Source organism: Petaurus breviceps, unplaced genomic scaffold, assembly GCF_028583685.1.
Source record: "Petaurus breviceps papuanus isolate PSGF00001 unplaced genomic scaffold, PetGlider_PUasm1.0 176, whole genome shotgun sequence".
In the NCBI taxonomy this organism is placed as follows: domain Eukaryota; kingdom Metazoa; phylum Chordata; class Mammalia; order Diprotodontia; family Petauridae; genus Petaurus; species Petaurus breviceps.
In genome coordinates this window covers 13,912,647-13,932,200 of record NW_027185771.1, presented here as the reverse complement: position 1 = coordinate 13,932,200, position 19,554 = coordinate 13,912,647, and the positions used below count along the sequence as shown (strand labels likewise).

Here is a 19,554-nt window from a genome sequence, read left to right as displayed (position 1 = left end):
CTCTGCTAAGCACCAGAGATGAGGAAATAGAAGACAGCCCCTGCCCTCAGGGTGCTTAGAATCTAACCGGAGAGACAGAGTGTAAACAAATAGATACAGAGAAGCCTTAGACCGGATAAATAGGAAATGATCAGCAGAGGGAAGGCATTAGAATTCAGAGGTCTTGGGAAATGCTCCCTGTAAAAGACAGGATTTTAGTTAGTCCCAAATCCTTGTGTGGTCACCGTGGCAGAGTTTAGGGCCAGCTCTCCCCTCTTGTGACTTTTTCCCCTTCCAGGACAAAAAAATATCTCACTTTATACAACACATACTCAGCATAACACCTCATTGCCTCAGGAGGGGGATGTGGGCTGCAAGTAGAGAATGTTTCCTAAGAGGTTTAGATGCGGGCATTAGAATGGCAGGGATTTAATAGGGAAAGGACCCTCGGCCCTTCGTGAAAACACCTTCTGGGTTTCAGCATCCCTTTGTTAACGCTGTCAAGGCATGGAATAGTAGGTTGAATTAGATATTCATTCATTCCATAAACATTGACTGAGAACCTGCTTTGTTCAGAGAACAAGCTTCTGTCCTAGAGGAATGACAGAATTTAGAGAAGACAACAGCTCCTGCTCTTGGAGAGCTCGGCATGAACATGCTACTCTCATACACAGAATTCCAGTGTACCTACATTAGAGTGACAGATCACAAAGCACTATGTGAAGTCCAGGGGCATTAGGAAAAGCTTCCAAGGGGAAACAGCAGTGAGATTCGTCCAGATTAGGGAGTGTGTGGACAGGAAGAACACAAGACAAGGCTGGTGCCCTCCTAGAGGGCCTTGAACATCCTGTGCTGTGGACCAGTCCATGACCCGGCTGCTGCTGGTTATGCTTTTAAGTGATGTGTCTCTAATTCTTGCTCTGCTGACAGCCGCTTCCCGTGAAATGAAATCTGCATTTTCATTTGCTCTAGGTTTTGACTGCATTGAGAACCTGGAAGAGTATACAGGCTTACGGTGTCTTTGGCTAGAGTGTAACGGGATACAGAAGATTGAGAACCTGCAGGCACAGACAGAATTACGTTGCCTGTACTTGCAATTAAATTTGATTCGTAAAATCGAGAACCTCGAACCCTTGAAAAAACTGAGTTCCCTAAACCTCAGTAATAACTATATCAAGACCATCGAGAACCTGTGTAAGAAATGGGCTAAGTCGGTTTCCCGTTGTGTCCATTGTCCTGCTTCTGGACCTTTTCCATAATCTCTGGCATTTCTCCTTTAATGCAGCTGTGATTCTCTTTCAGCTTGTCTTCCCCTTCTAAGCACGCTGCAGATTGCTAACAACTACCTCGAGACTGTGGAGGACATTCAGCACCTAAAGGACTGCCAGAGTATTTGTGTTCTGGACCTTTCCAACAACAAGCTGTATGATCCTGATATCCTCAATGTCCTGGAAGCCATGCCTGATTTGGTACCAAAGCCTAGTAAAGTAGTCTCCCCTCATTCTATGCATCAGCCAATCAACAAGGACCTTTTAAGCTCCTTGTAAATGCTAGAGACTCTCCCAGAGCTGGGATGGAAACCCAGAGAATGAAGTCACTACTCTTCTTATAGGAGCTAAGAGGCTATAACTAGTTTAATAACACTAAATTTTCTGCAATTTTCTGTGTGTTCAGTTTTGGGTACCACATTTGAGGAACAACATTCAGGAAAGACCTTTGAATCTCACATCATTAGACTTTGGGCAAATCATTTAACCCTTCCAAATCTCAGTTTGCTCATCTGTAAAATGGGGATAATAATATTTTTACACTTCCTACCCTAAAATGTGAGGAAAATGCTTTATGGGTGTAAGTTGTAACAAACCAGATCATAGCCAAAGAAGGGCTGCCTAAATGGTGGGGATATTTAAATGGGGGATAAGAAGAATTAGGAGGGACATGAGAAAGGGTTCAATGTTTGGCTTTGTTACAGAGGATACAAAATCAGAGTAAGGGAGAGGCAGATTTTACCTCCATGTGAGGGAAAAGGTCCCGATTATTGAAACTGCCACAAGTAAACAGACTCTGCCCCAGAGGGTAGCAGAGCTCTCTAAGAAGAAGCTGGATGGCCCTTGTCAGGGCTGTTCTAAAGGGAGTTCCTGTAGCTGGTGACCTCTGAGGACCCTCACAGCTCCGAGAGTCTGGGACTCCAGAGGGAAAATAATTATTGCAAGCATAGAGATTTTTAAAAATCTATTTACCTACCTGTTATCATATCTGATGACCTAACTTGAACTCCTAAAAATAGAAGAGGTATTGGTGAAAATCCGAGGAATACCAGAAGATCCTGGAGATGTCCATCCACTTAATCCGCATTATAACTGCCATCTTCTTTTGTAGGGTTAAACTGATCAGCAAGACCTGGAGGGTCTGTCCCCTAGTGACATTCCCAGAAGTCATAGGAAGAGGCATCTTTCTGTTTGAGGCAATGGCTCCTGTGTCTGACAAGAAGTACTTTTGATTTTAAAGTTGCCTCTGGTTGGAAAGGAAAACTGAGTAAATCAGACATAGGTTGAGTCTAGTTAAATAGACTGAAATAGCAAAAAATAATTTCATTACTTTAGAAGAGATGAATAGTGCCATGAATAAATTTGTCTCAGAACTTAGTGATCATCCAGCGTGGGGCTCTTAACTGTTTTCATGTCCTGGCCCTCTGGCTGTCCGGTGCCTATGAAATACGCTTTTTAATAATGTTTTTAAATCCACAAAATAAAATATATAGGGTTATAAAGAAAACCTATTCTGTTGAAATGTTTACTTTTTTTCCATTCAAGTTCACAGACCTACCCCCACCCCTAAAATTGGAGTCCATGGACCCCAGGTTACTCATAACCCTTGACCTAGATGCTAGTATAAGTTCCTTATTTTACAGGAAAACTGAGGCCTAGAAAAAGGGATTTGCCTGTCCAAAGTCACACAAAATAGGAAAGGGAAGGGAAAGAGAATAAGCATTTATGTAGCACCCCCTGTATGCCAGGCACTATGCTAAGTATTTTACAGTTATCTCATTTGAGCCTCACAAAAGCCCAGGGAGGTAATGCTGCTGTTATCGCCATTCTATAGATAAGAAAACTGAGGCATTCAGGGGTAAGTGATTTGCCCAAGGTCACCCAGCTAGTGTGTGTCAGAGACTGGATTTGAACTCAAGTCTTCCTGACTCCAAGATCAGCTCTCTATCCACTATTACCATCAGGTGCCTCAATAATCATTTAGTTATTGAACAGTTTGCATTCTTGAAAACCTCATGAATAAAATTTCAAACCATAGCTACACAGTCAAAGAAAAGGGCCATTGAGTTACCTGAAGAATTCCAACAACAAAAAAAACAATTTCTAAATTATAAAATATTTGATGAGACATCACTTTCTTGTGCTGATATATCTTGTAAATTCATAGCTTTTAAAAATATTGATTCAAAAGTTTTAATAATGTCCTGTCAAATAGTTTTCAGCCATTCATCTAAGAAATTATTCATTATTATGACTATGTTGGATTTCTGCCAAGGAGGCAAAAATAGTTCAACATAAGGAAAACAACATAATCACATTAAAAACAAAACAAAAATTTTTTAAACTACATAATTCAATAGATGTAGAAAAAAGCCCTTGATAGTTGCAATACACTTATGCTTCAAAAAAAAAAAAACTACAAAGCAAAGCTTTTTTCTTTTAAATTTATACATTTTTAGTTTACAATATTCAGTTCCATAAGCTTTTGAGTTCCATATTTTCTCTCCCTCCCCTCCCCTCTCCCCAAGATGGCATGCAATCTAATATAGGCTCTATATATGTATTCACATTAAACATTTTCACATTTGTCATGTTGCAAAGAAGAAAATTCATGCCTGGAATATGGAGCTATCTTAATAATATTAATTTTATTTCCAGTTCTTAATTTTATTGTTTCTTTACTCATAGCGTGTACTGAATTTGATGGGAAACACAGTGATTAGGAAAATTCTGCACTATCGAAGAACTGTTACCATTCGACTCAAAGTCTTAACCTACCTGGATGATAGGCCAGTATTCCCAAAGGACAGGTAAAGATAATCATGAGTTTAATAGACAGCATTTGCCTCCTACTTTACAGTTTACCTTATTTTCACAAACATCTCAATTGGTCTTCCAAACAACACTATGAAGAAAAGTACGAATACTTTATCCTTATTTTACAAATAAGGAAACTGAGGCTCAGAGAGGTTACTTAGCTCCCTTGTGGTCATATGGATTGTTAAGTAACTAGAACTGGGACTCAAACCCAGTCTCAAGTGCAGTACTCACTAGGTAAATTTTAATTTTTTAGACTATATATAATGTCAGGCTTTGATAATTTAGATTTTTACTTGAGGAGAAAACTGGTGTAAAGGAATGGAGAGTTTGGAATATAGAACATTTTGAAGAGAGAGTTTTATTCCATATTTTCAGATACACATTCACTTGAATTAGTTTCACTAAGTAGATCTGCTGCAGAAACTAGTTTTGAACGTTAAGACACATAAGCACCATCCATCACTGGATTGGCACTCCCTGACAGAGCCCCCAGAGCCCACCTCCACACCAGCAGATTGAGATTTTAAGGAAGATGTGAAATCAGGTGACTTTTTTAAAAGGAAAATTAACCCATAATCCATTTTCTTTCCCATATGCAAATAATGGTTATAAATAGGTTCACTACTTTTTCACTGAGAGAAAAAAACCTTTTGGTCACCCAAATATGTGCTCCTATTTTCTTTTGAATTACAGGTTTTTAAATCTCACCCACATCTCACCCCTAAGATTTTCTGAGGAAGTCTGTGCATTTCTCTTCTAAACAGAGCATGTGCAGAAGCCTGGGCTAAGGGAGGGAGTGAAGCTGAGAAGGAAGAAAGAGTGAAATGGGAAACCAGAGAAAGGAAGAAGATTGAAGAGAGCATTGATGCACTGGCCATGATTAGGCAAAGAGCGATGGAGAAAAGGAAACAGAAAGAATTGGAAGAAAAAGGTATGGTGGGTAAAGAAGGTGACAGTCACCAACAGGGCCCCTTTGGAGAAGGAGGCTTTGTTTTAACCCTTCTCATTGTTAATTTGAGAGGCAGGATGGCCTGGCAACTCGCCACTGGAAGACCTCGGTTCACATGGGTGTGAATGTCGTATGGCTGTATGATCCTGGGCATGTCAACTATTCATTGCCCTGGACAACTTGGATAAATTGCTGATGTACATCAGTGGAGGAATTTGTCCTCTGGGAGTTCCTAGATCAATGAAGTCACCGTCTTTCTCTGACTGACAACCTTAACCTGATGTGCCCTGTCTGCATTGCCTATCTGCAGTTGCCTCAGCTCAGTTCATCTTCAGATTGGCAGGCAGGACCTGGTCAAATGCAGAGAAAAATTTGACTCAGACTATGAAAAAGAGTTAATTTTTCAAAGTAACCCTTGTTGAGCTAGAAAGTAATTCATCACACAATTAGGTAAATTATATTAATTCATTTTAGGTCTTAAATTCATAATTTTATACTAATTTAATTACTTTTAACTCATTGAGTTTTCTTACTCAATTTAAAAAATCATTATAACAAGTATGGCTTCTCCATTTACATCCTCTTCTGTCAGATACTTTTTCATGATGCAGAAGCAGCCCTGGGTTCTTGAAGGCTGTGTCAGGAGAGAGTGAGCTGACAGGTTCTACTCAGCTGAGGAAAGGGGTGAGGAGGAAATTCCTCAGCTGGTCCTGAGAACAAGCTATGTCCCACTCAGCAGAGAGGGTCTGGGACAGCTCGGCATCAGGGGGATGAGCTTTTGGGCTATAGCTAGTCTTGACATTGGCAGTGTCAGAGCAGTTTGTGGTTAGTGTTCAAGCTCATGGATTCCTGATTCCACATCCCTACCCACTGTCTCAAGATACTGTGAGGATCCCTTGCAGTGACCCCTTCACGCAGGTGCCCACATTGGTGTCGGTGCCCTAGGATCATGAATCATGGGCACTTACTATACATTACTTGGTGCTTTTATTAACACCTTCAGGGATGTATACATCACCTCCCCAATGAGCTCATAAACTCCTAGAAGGCAAGAGATGTGTCATCTGCTTCTGTTATTTCCCTCTTGGTGCCTTCTTCCACTGGGTGTTAGGGTTCTGTGCATAGCTTTGGGCTGTGACACTCAGAACCAGCTAGTGCTCTGGCCTGCCTGAAGGATCCTACATATACTGTTGGGTTGGGGTGGTGGAGAGGTGGTCACCATCACTATTCTAGCTAGTCTGTGCATCCCATTTAAAGATTTACAAAGTGCCTTACAAACACGTTATCTCATTTGAGCCTTGTGGCAACCTTGGAAGGGAGGTGCTGTTAGGATCTGCATTTTACAGATGAGGAAACTGAGCCAAGCAGAGGATGTGACTTGCCCAGCATCACACAGCTCACCAGTGTCCAAGCCCCGATTCCAGCTCAGGGATTCCAACGCTCACTACCCTCTGCGCCTCTTCGCAGCCCTCAGTGTGTAGGGAAGTGAAGGGCATATATGGGTGTTGGTTGAATATTTAGGAGGGCTCTCTGTCTTGCAGATGACACCCCATCAGATCCCCCTTCAGTTCCTAACATATGCCCAGACATAAGCCTTAAATGCCTCTTCTTCATTCTCTACCTTCACGTAGGAGAGATTGAAACATCAAACAATGGCGTGAGCGAAGATCCAGTCATGGAAAGAAGTCCTCAGCAACTTCATGAGGAAGCCACACAGCAGAAGATTGAGAAGTTTGTCCAGGAGAGTTTTGATGCCTGGGATGAAGTCTTTCCTGAAGACTCCAATGTGAAAAGTAAGGTGCCTACTGAACTTCAAGGAGAGAACCAGGAGAAGGAGTCAGACCCAGATTTTCAAGTGAAAGAAACAAAGTCCCCAGACCCCGGAGCTGCACAGGAAGGTAATTGCCAGCCAAGAGGTACCCCTGAGCACAGATTAGAGCCAGGCCTTACTCCCAGTGAGTAATTTAGAGAATGGAGCATCTGCTGAGAGATATCAATAAGAAATGCGTCAGACCCGAGAGTCTAGCAAAGTATTCTTTAGTATGGGAGTTATCTCTAAATGTCTAGGAGGTAGGAATCTCCTAGGAAAATAAGTACAGGTTGTCAAATGGTGCCTTGTTCTCGAGGTCTTTCTCATTGCCTTAAACTTGAACTAATCCAGAGTTTTCCTGAGTGTCCACTTGTTGGCAGTAACCTGGAGAAGTCTGAGCAGCTCTGAAGAATCCCCATTCCAAGCATTATTACACTCATCCCACCCTTTCCCTGCCTGTCCTCTTGGCCTTCTTAAGGCTTCCTGTAACTCACACTATACCCCACGCCTCCATCAGCATCAATCTTGGAGGACCCATAGATATGCCTACCACAAAAACCCCTGCCCCCACCTGGGCCAGCCCATGCCCTTCCTGGCACCGGGGCCTATTTAGAGGCAACTTGGTAAATACAGGATCGGGGCAAGGGGGAGGAATGGCCTTCCCACCACTGCAACATCACCTAAGCTCTTGGTAACAGCCTTTCATAATCCCTCAGGTTCCAAGGTTACTAATCTATTTTTTAGGTTGATTACATTTTAAATTGGTAACCTCATAAGGCCTGACGAGGGAATATTGTCTCAGTACCAGGCCTCCAAATTACACTGTATACACTAATACCATACAAAGGATGGGAATTCTTACTAGTTTCTGTCCCAGATGGGGCTCTTTCCCTTTTAAAAGATGTTCTATTAGTTTAATAGATGTTCTATTATAACGTTGATCATCAGCACAACTGACTGAACATGCGTAGTGTTTTGACATTTGCGTTCATTCACTGCACAAAGCAGCAAGACTATTCTTTAGTTACTGCAGGCCCTCATCCAGATGATTGATTTGTTCATCCACACTCACAGCTCCTTCTGTGTGGTCTTACAGAGTAGATGTATGTCTCATTCTTCTAGTCCTGAATTATTTTAAACAGCTTTCCCCAGGTTTTCTTTTTATGGTGTGGTCTAACCTCAGTGTCTTATCCTTGTCCACAGTCACTTCATCTTAGATCTTGGGCCTATTTTCCTTTGTTCATGTTACTCTTGGACCTGTTTTCCTCTGTTTATCAACTAGAAAACAGCCTACAGAATTAACTCCAGCATATATGCAATATTTGCTCTTCCTTAGAATCGACATTAAAACCTCTGACTACAGAAAAGGCAGAAGTGAATGGAGCTGAGGAATTAGAAACCATTGAGTTGGAGGCAAAAAACAAGCTCTTCATTGATGTATGTAATGGCTGCCCCATGGCGATGAGTACTCATTTTAGGATTAGTAAGCTGTCTAGTAAATGGGGCTCAGCTCCCAGGTCCATCTTTCCCGCATATGGCCAACCGCTGTGTCCCTGCATCAGGGTGTGTTGGTTGGTGTGGTGTGAGAAAGCACAAAACTGAAAATCAGAGGACTGGCTTCTGTTCTCAACTCTACCACTCACATGTTGTATGAGTTTGGGCTGGTAACTGAACCTCCCTCAGCCTCCATTTTCTCCTCTGTAAAAGACAGGGTTGGACTAGATCTCTCCGACCACTTCCATCTCTGATACTCTATAAAAATTCAAAATTTTTATTTAAAATATCCAGCTAAGAGAGGGTGGAAGGGAAAGAGGCCATTATTAGATGATCCCACTTTTCCACTTTTCCACTTCACTTTGCATGGTGGGCATACCTCGGGAATATATTTTCCTGACAAAATTCTTGGGACGTTTTTGCCCTACCACCCTCCCTTCCCTGGTGACATGTTGTAATTTAATCCTTCAGGATCTGCCTGATTTGGAAGATATAGAAGTTAATGAGACCTTTCCAGAAAATTCAGATGAAAATGTAAGTGTCATAAATTATAGAAGTTTATTTTTTCTTTACATGTTTGGTTTAATACCATAATTCTGAGCTGTAGTTTAATTCTTGAGTCTACAAAGTAAAACTTTATAACACAATTGCAGTACAATGAAGACTTTAAAAGTGTTTTAACATTTTCTTCATAATCAGTCCATGCCATATGAATCATTTATTTATCAATGTAAATTAGAAAATTGTCTAGTCACTTATACTTCATATATTATTTAAAATATAATATTGTTATATATGCAAATTAACCACTTAACTGAAAGCTGAGAGCAAAGGAGAAGAGCTGAACTCAGAGTCAAGAGTTTAGAATGCTGACTTTTATGACTCCAAGTGGCCTTGGGCAAGTCACTTCAAGGATGAAAGAATGAATGAATGAAGCATGCATGCAATGCTTGCTATATGCAAGGCACTGGACTAAGTGTAAGGTGCACTGAGAAGCTCCAGCCAGTCCTTCCTCTCCAGGAACTCACATTCTAATGAAGAAGATAAGTCAGCTGGGAGGTTCAGGTGGAAAGGTCCCACAGTCCTTAGGATGCAGTGGTGAAGCAGGTGGTAAATTTTCTTTAATGTCTTTAATATCACTCCTGCTGACACAACCATGTCAGTTTCTGATGCTGAGACAGAGCCAAGGACTTCCTTTCTAAACCTTGAGGAGCTGTGGCCAGCCTGCATTTCCATGGGGATTGCTTCCTGGGGTCATGACTGTGGACACTGAGCTGGGAGCACTGCTATACCCAAGGCCTTTAGGCTGAGTCCTGGGCCGTGTCTCCCTCAGGGTCAGAGGGGAGATGGTGGTCAGGGTGCTGTGGTGGTGGTCTGACTAGTCGGGCTCCTGCAGGGGGCCTTGTTGCTTCAGCTAGGTTGGCTGGTGAGGTGGCTGGTCCCTTCTTTACAGCAGCCGCCTCATATCTTTGAGCTCCACTTTATCTATAAACTAGGAGTCATAATAGGTTTCCTTGCTATCTCTTATGCTTGTAAGGAAAGTGTTATGCTAGTGCATACTTGCATCATTTTACAGTCCCATTTGAGGTAATATCAATAATGTATTATAATCCAACCCCATTGCAATATCATTTGGCTCGTCACCCACTTATAATACTGTTCCCTTGGAACTGACTGTCACCTGTTGTATTGTTTCACCTAATGTGTTTTTGCAGAACTGATTAAAGATACATCAAGATATATCTGTTCACCATGCCTCTGTAAGATGTGTGTATCAGTCCTTTATATATGTATAAGATCATGTGTGCTGAGAGAGTAGAGAGAAAGAAATCAGAAACATATGTGATAGGATTAACATTAGTCAAAATTATCAGTCCATTATGCTGTCAGGGACTTTTTATATCCATGTACTTGTAAAGGGAAGGACAGTCACCATGCATTCATTAAGCACCTAGTTTAGGGTCAAGTACTAGGCTAGGCCAGGAAATAGAGAAACAAAAATAAAATGGTCATTGTCCTCAGGGAGTTTACATTCTTTTGGGAGGGCAGGTAGATATAGAGAGACTTCATGTAGAAGATGATGCTTGAATTGATCTTTGAAGGAAACTGGGAATGACAGTGATGAAGAGAGAATGTATTAGACATAGATGAAGAGACAATGCATTCCAGGCCTTGGGGTGTATACAGGTGTGGAGAGGCGGGAGGTGGTGGGTTGTGTGTAAGTGTGGACTGTGGTGGGGGCTGTCTGTGAAAGGCTTTACATGCCAGAGGTAGATATGGATGTGACCATCACCCTGGAGCATGTGGTGGGGGGCTCCCGGACACATGCTTCCTCTCTTGTGGTGACAGAAAATAGAGATTGTGGAGAACAATCAAATTATGTGTCACAGCAGTGGTATATTGATAGGTTTTCAGATTGTATGGTGCTTTTTTTCCCCTTTTAATAGAAAGCCTCTTTTCCAAAAATTGAAATAATTTCTGGAGGAAATGATGACAGTGATCCCGAACTGCAGGAAAGCTACACAATGCAGGACCAAACATCCGCAGATACACTTTCTAATATATTTAAAATTTCTAAAAATACCTCAAAGGAGGCCATCACGCCACTTACAGAAATATTTGAATCAGAATCAAACAGGGACTTGGACACCAACAACGACCACACAAAGCTGTCAGAACCATTGATTCAAGAGATCAGTGAAAATCCATCAGAGGAGTCACTGAAGTCCCCAACCTACAATGAAGAAAACCAACAAGATCTTTTCGATGTAGACCAGAATGATACACCAGTTTCACTTTCTTCATCAGGTAATGTGGAGTTTCCTACATACATGAGAGGCTTATCTCTTCACTGAAAATATGGCGGTATAACTTTGAAAACAGTCTCTAAGGGAAAAATTTGGCCATGCTTAGAGGATTCAAAGCTGGAAGAGGCAGGATCTTAGAGATCATGTGATCAAACATCCACCTTAACTTTATAAAATGAGGAGAGTAAGGCCCAGAGATAGCCATCGTCCCCTAGGTTGAGGATCAGAGCTGGGCCCAGGCTGCCTGTTACTGATCATGAATGGCTGTCATGCTGTTGTCTATACTGGTGCAGATTCTCAGCTGTAAGGTATAAATTGATGCCCTAATATAATCTAGAGTTGATTTCATTATGGAATCCATCCAGGAGATGACTTAGTTTGCCATGTTTTATATCTTTATCAGAAGTGTTTCTTTATGAAACCCATAACTATGTGAGGTAAGATTTAATCCAGCCTTGACATTTCTGTTACTAGATTAGGGTTGGGAGTATAAAACTAATCCTTGGGTGGTACTTTTATATCTAGTAATAATACCATGTCACTTAGATTTCTATAGCAATGCTTTAAGGATTCTCTCTTGTTTTCTTCACAACAGCTCCTATGAAAGAGGCAGTATGTTATTTCCCCCATTTTACAGATGAAGTATCTGGGACTCAAACTAACTAACTTTCCCAGATCACACAGCTAATAGGCAACAGCACAATGCGTCAGACTTAGGTCTTCCAATGCCAAGTCCCATAAGTCTTACCTCTGACCAAGGTAAATCACACCTTCCGGTTGAGTGATATTACTGAAATCCTGGTTTTGCCCTTTGTTGTACCATCTTGGTGTGGCCTCCCTTCCTCCCTTACTCCAGACTCCAGGATAACTCCAATTAGAATACCTATAGCAACTCATCCAAGATGCCAGAACAGCTTCCTTCCTTTGAGAAACTGGGCAAAACTCAGTCCACTAGAGAACTCTAATTGCAGAGAATATATTATTCCTTGAGGAGTTGGTTCCCTGGATGTAATAAAACAAAATTCTACTGAAGAACAAAACAGACCTTTTAAAAATCACATAATAAGGAAATAACATATGAAATATTAGTAATAAAATTCAAATTTTTATGATCATTCACAACAAATGACAACACGGAAGATGAAAACGTAATATAGTCCAATGGCAGAAGTTCTAGTTAGTATTGTCATCTGCCCCACATGTTGGTCACATAATAGAAGGAAAAATTGCCCTAATCATTTCCCTGAGTTCTTCACTTACTTCAGATAGTGAACTTTTTATGCTTTCCATCCCCTGAACTTTTCCATTCCTTCACTTGGACTCAGTGGTGATCCTCTTGTTGGTGACATACACATGGACAATATGCTAAAGTTTTCTTGAATTGGGAAGGATAGCAACAGATAAAGCTAAGAATGAACAATTCATTCTATCCTTGCTGAGTGATGTAGGCTGATAAATGAGTAAATTATTCCTGTTTGACTTCCACACTATTTTTAAATTATGGGCATGCTTATTAAAACTGTTAATTCATCAATATGGCACCTGTTGAATCTGGCAAAGTGTTGAATATTACTGGACATATGATAGAGTCTGATTATGCCAATTTCTTGTGGTTAGAGGGATTAAGTAGCCAGCACAGGATATTTCCAAAGAAGAAATCTATGACCATTCATAAATGACTCAAGTTTAGAATTAAATAATTTTCTGTTAAACAGTGAATATGTATATAAAGATGCCATGAATATCATTGAAATGTAGAGAGTTTAACTTGTCTTTTAACAGAACAAACAGATTTCAGTAACTATTTCTGTCATATTTTTCAGGAATAAGGCTGATATTTTGTATTATGTTTCAACAGAAAGTGATACTTCAAAAAATAAGGTGCAGTTTTTGAAAGAGACCGAAGATTTCATTGTGCATGGGATCAAGGAAGGCAATGAAGACATTGAATTTGGGCTAGATTAAATATCAAAGATGGATTGTGTGGAACAGTTCGCATTTATTTTCCCACAGGTATATATGCATACCACTTTTAAAGGTGTGCTTACTATTCAGCATTCCTCCACTGTCCAGAGAGTCCTATTTCCAGATCCATAGCATGAGGGTAGACTAAAAACATATGGCAGTCTTAGTTAAGTGAGGGCACCAGCGTTTGTCCTCTGACAAGTACTTCTAGGTAATAGCTAAAATTGGATTGATCTGTCTATTTAAAATGTTGACTTATTCTTTGTGTAAAGCATGTGAAACAGTATTCCTCAAATTCATAATTTTTTTTTAATTTTTAATTAATTTTTTTCTGGTTAATTTTGGTTTACTGTATTATAGAACTATATGTTTTCCTTTGGAGCTTTATAAAAATTTCAACATCAGTTTTGAGAATCTGTGTTTATTTTCATATATAATTTTATCCTTTAAACATACACTGAAGGCAAATTTATCCTATTGACATGTGCTTTTAAATTTGAACAAATTTTTATCTTATTATAAACTTAACACTTCTTTTAACAGTACAAAACAGTATGTTCAGTTCCATTCAACAAATATTTATTAATCACCTACTGTGGGTAAGATATTATGAGCAAATTCCCCAAACCATAAAATCTGAACTCTTTACTTTTTTGATAAAAATAAAGAAAAAAAGAAGGAAAATTGGTAACAGAATACAAACTTTAACAAAATATTATAAATAACATTCTCCTCATCATCTGAACATGTATGAAATATTGCTGGTTTGGTTTTTTTAATATAGTTGAAAGAAGTGGGTATGTTCTCATTCTGCCAACTTTATTTGGTGTCACTTTATATAAAATTTCCATATTTCTTTATATTCTCATAGTTGTCATTTAAAATGGCACAGCAATATTCTACTATATTGATATGTCACAATTTATTTAATTTCCTAATCATTGGACCCGATGGTTTAATATGCTATTACAAACAAAGTAGCCATGAATGCTTTTATAAAGTTAGATCTTTATTTTATTTTATTTGTTTTTTACTTTTTTGTAACATCCATTCCCTTGGTGTATGATCAGTTTTGTAACTATGGCCAAGTTGTACCAATTTATTATCCCATCCATGATTTGTGTGCCTGTTTTCTCATAGCCCCACTGACAATGAATTTTATTGCTTTCTAAACTAGTTTTTACCAATTTTATGAGTGTAAAACAACATTACAAGTTGTTTTAATTTACGTTTCTCTGATTATCAGAGAGTTTGAGTAATTTTTCAGGAATTTATATGAACAATATGCCTTTCTCCCCTTGAAGGATTAATTTCACATGCATTAAGTGGTTCCTGTATACAAAGTGCTGGTAATACTAAAGCAAAATAGAAACTGTTCCTTTCCTCAGGGAGTTTATTTTCTGCTGGGGTGAAGGAAGTAGAATATTTACTGGGATAAGAGCTATTTGAGGAAGAGAAAAGTGCTAACAGGCAAGGGAAGTAGGAGAAGCTTCCTATAGGGGGTAGCATCTGAGTCAAGCCTTGAAGGAAACTAAAGGTTTTAAGGAGAAGCCAGACACCTCTAACCTTAGCTAGGTTCACCCCTCTTTAACTATCCCTAAACCTCACTTGTTCATGTGAAGGCTACCCAAGAAGCAACAAAGGTGACAACATATGCCAACTTAGGAGATCTGAGATCTCCCCATAGGCATGTGGATGCAACACCTAATCTGGCAGAGGGGATGGGGGTCTATAGAAGGTAAAGGTCACACAAGTGACATTCCTCCCTTTAACTCCAGTCCTCTGATCCTAAACCTAGTATTTCCATTTTCTCCCATGCTGATCTTCACTGCCCACCCCTTCCCCTACCCCCCATTCCTAAGGTGAAGCATCTTTGCTCAGGTGCACAGTCATAGAACATAGGATCCTCCTGGGGTCACACAAGAAGTTGTCACTGGTAGGATTTGAATCCAGGTCTTCTGAAACTAAGACCAGCACTCACTCTACTACACTGCTTTGTTCTGCTCACTGTGCATGAGTCCTGGTTCGGCCACTTTCTGTGACACCTTGGGTGATTCATTTAAAGCCTCTGGCCTTAGTTCCCTTGTCTGTAAAACAAGGGAATTAGACTAGATGATCTCTAAGGCCCATTGTGGCTCTTAAGTCTATAAACTTGGATCTTAAATGTAGCTAGGTTCTGACTTATCCCAACCCACTGGCAAGTTGGGTCCTCAGATGGTGGCTACAGCTGAGGGCTGCAGGGTCACCTGAGAGGTTGGGCAGTCTTTCTAATACTGTCAGCTCAAGCCTTTATTCTCATGTTCTGTCCAATATTAATCATCAGTGATTGCTGGACCAATATCATTTAGCCAGTTTATTAATGTCCCACTATCAGTTTAGCCAGAGAGCTGCATTGATCTCACCAGAAGGCAATTAACATAAATTAAGTTTTACAAAGGAATATTTACTAAGATGATCAACAGAGGGAAGGTGGGTTTCCAGGGAAAGGCTGGGATGCTAGCTGGCACTTGAAGCACCAGGTAAGACAGGAGACGAGATGAGAAGGGAGAGAATCCCAGGCATGGGGCATGACCCAGACCTGGGAGACAGAGTGTTGTGCAAGAAAAAAGGAATCCATTATCACTGGATCAGAGTATGTGGGGGGTAAGTAAGGCATAAGAAAGCTGGAAAGGTTAGGGAGCAGCTTATGAAGGGCTTTGAACACTAAACAGGATTTTCTATTTGATCTTGGAGGTGATAGGGAGCCACTGGAGATTATTGTGTAGGGGAGTGACAGAGATTTTTGCTTTTGCAATTTGACTGCTGAATGCAGGAGGGACCACAATGGGGAGAAATTTGAGGCAGTGAGTCTAACCAGCAGGCTATTGCAGTAATCTCAGGTATGAGGTGATGAGGGCCTGGACCAAGGTGATGGCAGTGTCAGAGGAGGGAAAAGCACATAAATGAGAGGAGGTATGAAGGTAAAATCAGCAGGAATTGGCAACATTGGATATGGGGCATGAGAAAGAGTGAGGAGGTGAGGATGACATCCAAGTTGTGAGCCTGGGTGAGTGGGAGGATGGTGGAAACCTCAACAGTAATAGGAAAATTCAGAGAGGGGAGGGGTTTTTGTGTGGGGGGAGATAAGTTGTTTGGGGCACGTTGGGTTTAAGGTACCTACTGGACATCCAGCTCGAGATGGTGAATAGGCAACTGGATATGTAAGAGGTGAGGAGAGAAGTTAGGGCTGCTGTAGAGCATTTTGGAACTATCCCCAAAGGGCTATAAAACCATGCATACATACCCTTGACCTAGCAATACCACTGCTAGGTCTATATCCAAAAGAGATAAAAAACAAAAAGGAAAAGGACCTCTATGTACAAAAATATTTGTACGAGCTTTTGTCTGGGGGTAAAGAATTAGAAGTGGAGGGGAAGCCCATGAATTAGGGAATGGCTGAACAAGTTGTGGTATATGATTATGATGGAATACTATTATACTATAAGAAATGATGGGGGCGGCCAGGTAGCACAGCGAGTAAGAGCACCGGCTCCAGTGTTGAGAACACCTGGAGATCAAATCCCGGGCTCAGACACTTAGCACCCACCCAGAAACACCTGGCCGTGTAACCTTGAGCAAGTTACTTAACCCCAATTGCTTAGGGGCGGCCAGGTGGCTCAGCGAGTAAGAGCATCGGCTCCAGTGTCGGGATGATCTGGATCAAATCCAGGCTCAGATACTCAGCACCACACCCAGAAATAATAACTGGCCGTGTAACCTTGAGCAAGTTACTTAACCCCAATTGCTTTAAAAAAAAAAAAAAGAAATGATGAGAAGGAGGCTCTCAGAAAAACCTGGAAAGACATACATGGGCTGATACAAACTGTAATGCACTGTGTACAAAGTAACAGCAATCTTGTAAGATGATCAGCTGTGAATGACTTAACTATTCTCATCAATATGAGATGAAGAAAACTATCCAAGAAAACTCTGAAGGACTTATGATGAAAACTGTTCTCCATCCCCAGAGAAAGAACTGATGGTATCTGAATATAGATTGAACCATACTTTTTTTACTTTATTTTTCTTGAGTTTTTTTGTCTGTGTTTTCTTTCACAACATGCCTATTATGGATACATTTTACTTGACTACACATGTTAACATATCAAATTGCTTGCCTTCTCAATTGGGGGTGGGGAGGGAAGAAGGGAGATTGTTTGTATCTCAGTTTTAAAAAACAAATGTTAATGGGGGTGGCCAGGTAGCACAACGAGTAAGAGCACCGGCTACAGTGTCGGGATAACCTGGGGATCAAATCCGGGCTCAGACATTTAGCACCCACCCAGAAACACCTGGCCATGTAACCTTGAGTAAGTTACTTAACCCCAATTACTTAGGGGCAGCCAGGTGGCTCAGCGAGTAAGAGCACTGGCTCCAGTGTTGGGATGACCTGGAAATCAAATCCGGGCTCAGATACTTAGCACCCACCCAGAAACACCTGGCCATGTAACCTTGAGCAAGTTACTTAACCCTGATTGCTTAAAAAAAATGTTAAAATGTCTTTTTACATGTAACTGGGGGAAAATAAAATACTAAATAAAAGCTAAAAGAGAAGTTTGGGCTCTATAAGTAGATTTGAGTGTCAGCATAGAGATTATAATTGAATCTGTGGGAATTTATGAGATCACCAAGTGAAGTAACATGGAGGGAGAAGAGAAGAAGGTATAGGAGAGAACCTGGAGGGACCCTCACTGTTAACAGATTAAGTGACTTGCCTAAGAATTAAGAAGGAAAGAAAGCGAAGGCATCAATTGTATACTGCCTTCTCATGTAGTTTAACCACAAAAAGGAAAAGAGGAATGGAATGGTAGAAAATGGAGACAGATGGATCAAGAGAGTTTTTTTAATGGATGTGGGAGATGCGAACATGTTTGTAGGCAGTAAGGAAGGAGCCAGTAGAGAGGGAGAGATGGAAGATAAGTGTAGAATACGATGACAGAAGAAACAATCTGTTGGAGAAGATGAGATGGAATGGAATCACGGGTATGTAGAGGGCTTACCTTGGCAAAAGGAGAAGAGTCATCTCTTCATATGAGACAGAAGTGATGGAGGAGATGGTGGTAGAAGGCATCTGAGTGATATGAAGGAAGCAAGAAGAGGGAGCTTTCAGAAAATGGCCCCAATTTTTTCAGTGAAATATGAGGATTTGAGGAAAGGTTCTCAGCTGAGAGAGGTTTGGGGAAAGAGAGCTATGGAAGGTTTAAGGAGAAATGAAAAGGTTTGGAAATGCCACTGGACTGAGTGGCATAGTGAGTTAACTAGGGAGATGTAAAAGAATTGCCTTGCAGCAGCAAGGACCCAGTTGAGATTATGTAACAAATTTGTAGTTGATTCAGAAGTACATATACGTCTTCTAATCTGGGTCACAAACTCCTCTTTACCACTTAGGGAGAGAGAGTTCAAATTTAAAGTGGTTGCTGTAAAGCATCCACCCCACCAAGTTCACTTCTGAAGGCAAACTACCTGTGGCCTCATTGAAGAAGGTTGCCACATTGGATGATCATGACTGCCATCAGACTTGTATGGACTCCAGCTCCTAGACTTACTCTTCAGACCTTTCAAAGCTCACAAGATCAGTCTGTTTCCTCTCCTACACTTATTCAGCCCAAAGCAGGAAAGAATGAAGCTTCACAGTGACAGAAAATTAACATCCATCCATTCATGGTCACACATCAAGTTGGGAGGTGAGATATGGCCTCTCTCCCCCATAGATTAGGAGTACATCTTTACTTGATCACCAGCAGGGAAGAGATAAGACTTCATTTGGCCAGTTAGTGCATTCAAAAGGCAGTTTCAGCAGTTCCAATTTCAACCAAAAGCCTTTTTTTTCTTTCTCCTTTTTCCTACAGCATGCAGTGAGCAGAGAGCAAGCCGTTATAAAATACCTATGTGTGCTCAGAATCAGGGCATTCCAGGTCATCAGGTACTTTCAGAAGCAGGTTCCCTAAGCACTTGTGTGGGTTGCCAACAGGCAGAGGCCCCTCTAGATATTTTCTGACCTGGACCTTCCTTGCCCAATACTCCCATTACATAAAAGACATTAACAAGTGAGTGACTAAATTATAACATAATTCACTTAGTCATTCAACAGGCATTTATTAAATGCATACTGTACTCCAGGATGTGCTACAAGATATGGACATAATGAAAGAAACTAAACAATCCTTGCCTACAAGGACATTTAGCAACAGAAGAACCAGATGGGTCAATTGATGCATAAACACAAATCACAATTTTACTTTGCTTTTTTTTTTGGCGGGGGGGAGGATTTGGAGGGCAATTGAGGTTAAGTGACTTGCCCGAAGTCACATGGCTAGTAAGTGTGTCAAGTGTCTGAAGCCAGAACCAAACTCAGGTCCTCCTGACTCCAGGGCCGGCACTCTATTCACTCCACTACCCAGCTGCCCTTATAATTTTACTTTG

The 19,554-nt window shown here is 40.8% G+C and overlaps 1 protein-coding gene across 1 annotated transcript in view; it reads left to right on the top strand.

Moving 5' to 3' along the window:
- Positions 1–13,496, top strand: part of DNAAF1 (dynein axonemal assembly factor 1) — a 35,492-nt gene extending 21,996 nt beyond the window's left edge. The window contains exons 5-13 of the mRNA XM_069085653.1: positions 952–1,173; positions 1,282–1,448; positions 3,936–4,057; positions 4,832–4,998; positions 6,648–6,914; positions 8,163–8,263; positions 8,792–8,854; positions 10,768–11,128; positions 12,986–13,496. Of these exons, the coding sequence (XP_068941754.1) occupies positions 952–1,173; positions 1,282–1,448; positions 3,936–4,057; positions 4,832–4,998; positions 6,648–6,914; positions 8,163–8,263; positions 8,792–8,854; positions 10,768–11,128; positions 12,986–13,092 (1,577 nt within the window). The 3' untranslated portion in view covers positions 13,093–13,496. The remainder of the gene's footprint in view (positions 1–951; positions 1,174–1,281; positions 1,449–3,935; positions 4,058–4,831; positions 4,999–6,647; positions 6,915–8,162; positions 8,264–8,791; positions 8,855–10,767; positions 11,129–12,985) is intronic.
- Positions 13,497–19,554: the final 6,058 nt, after the last annotated feature.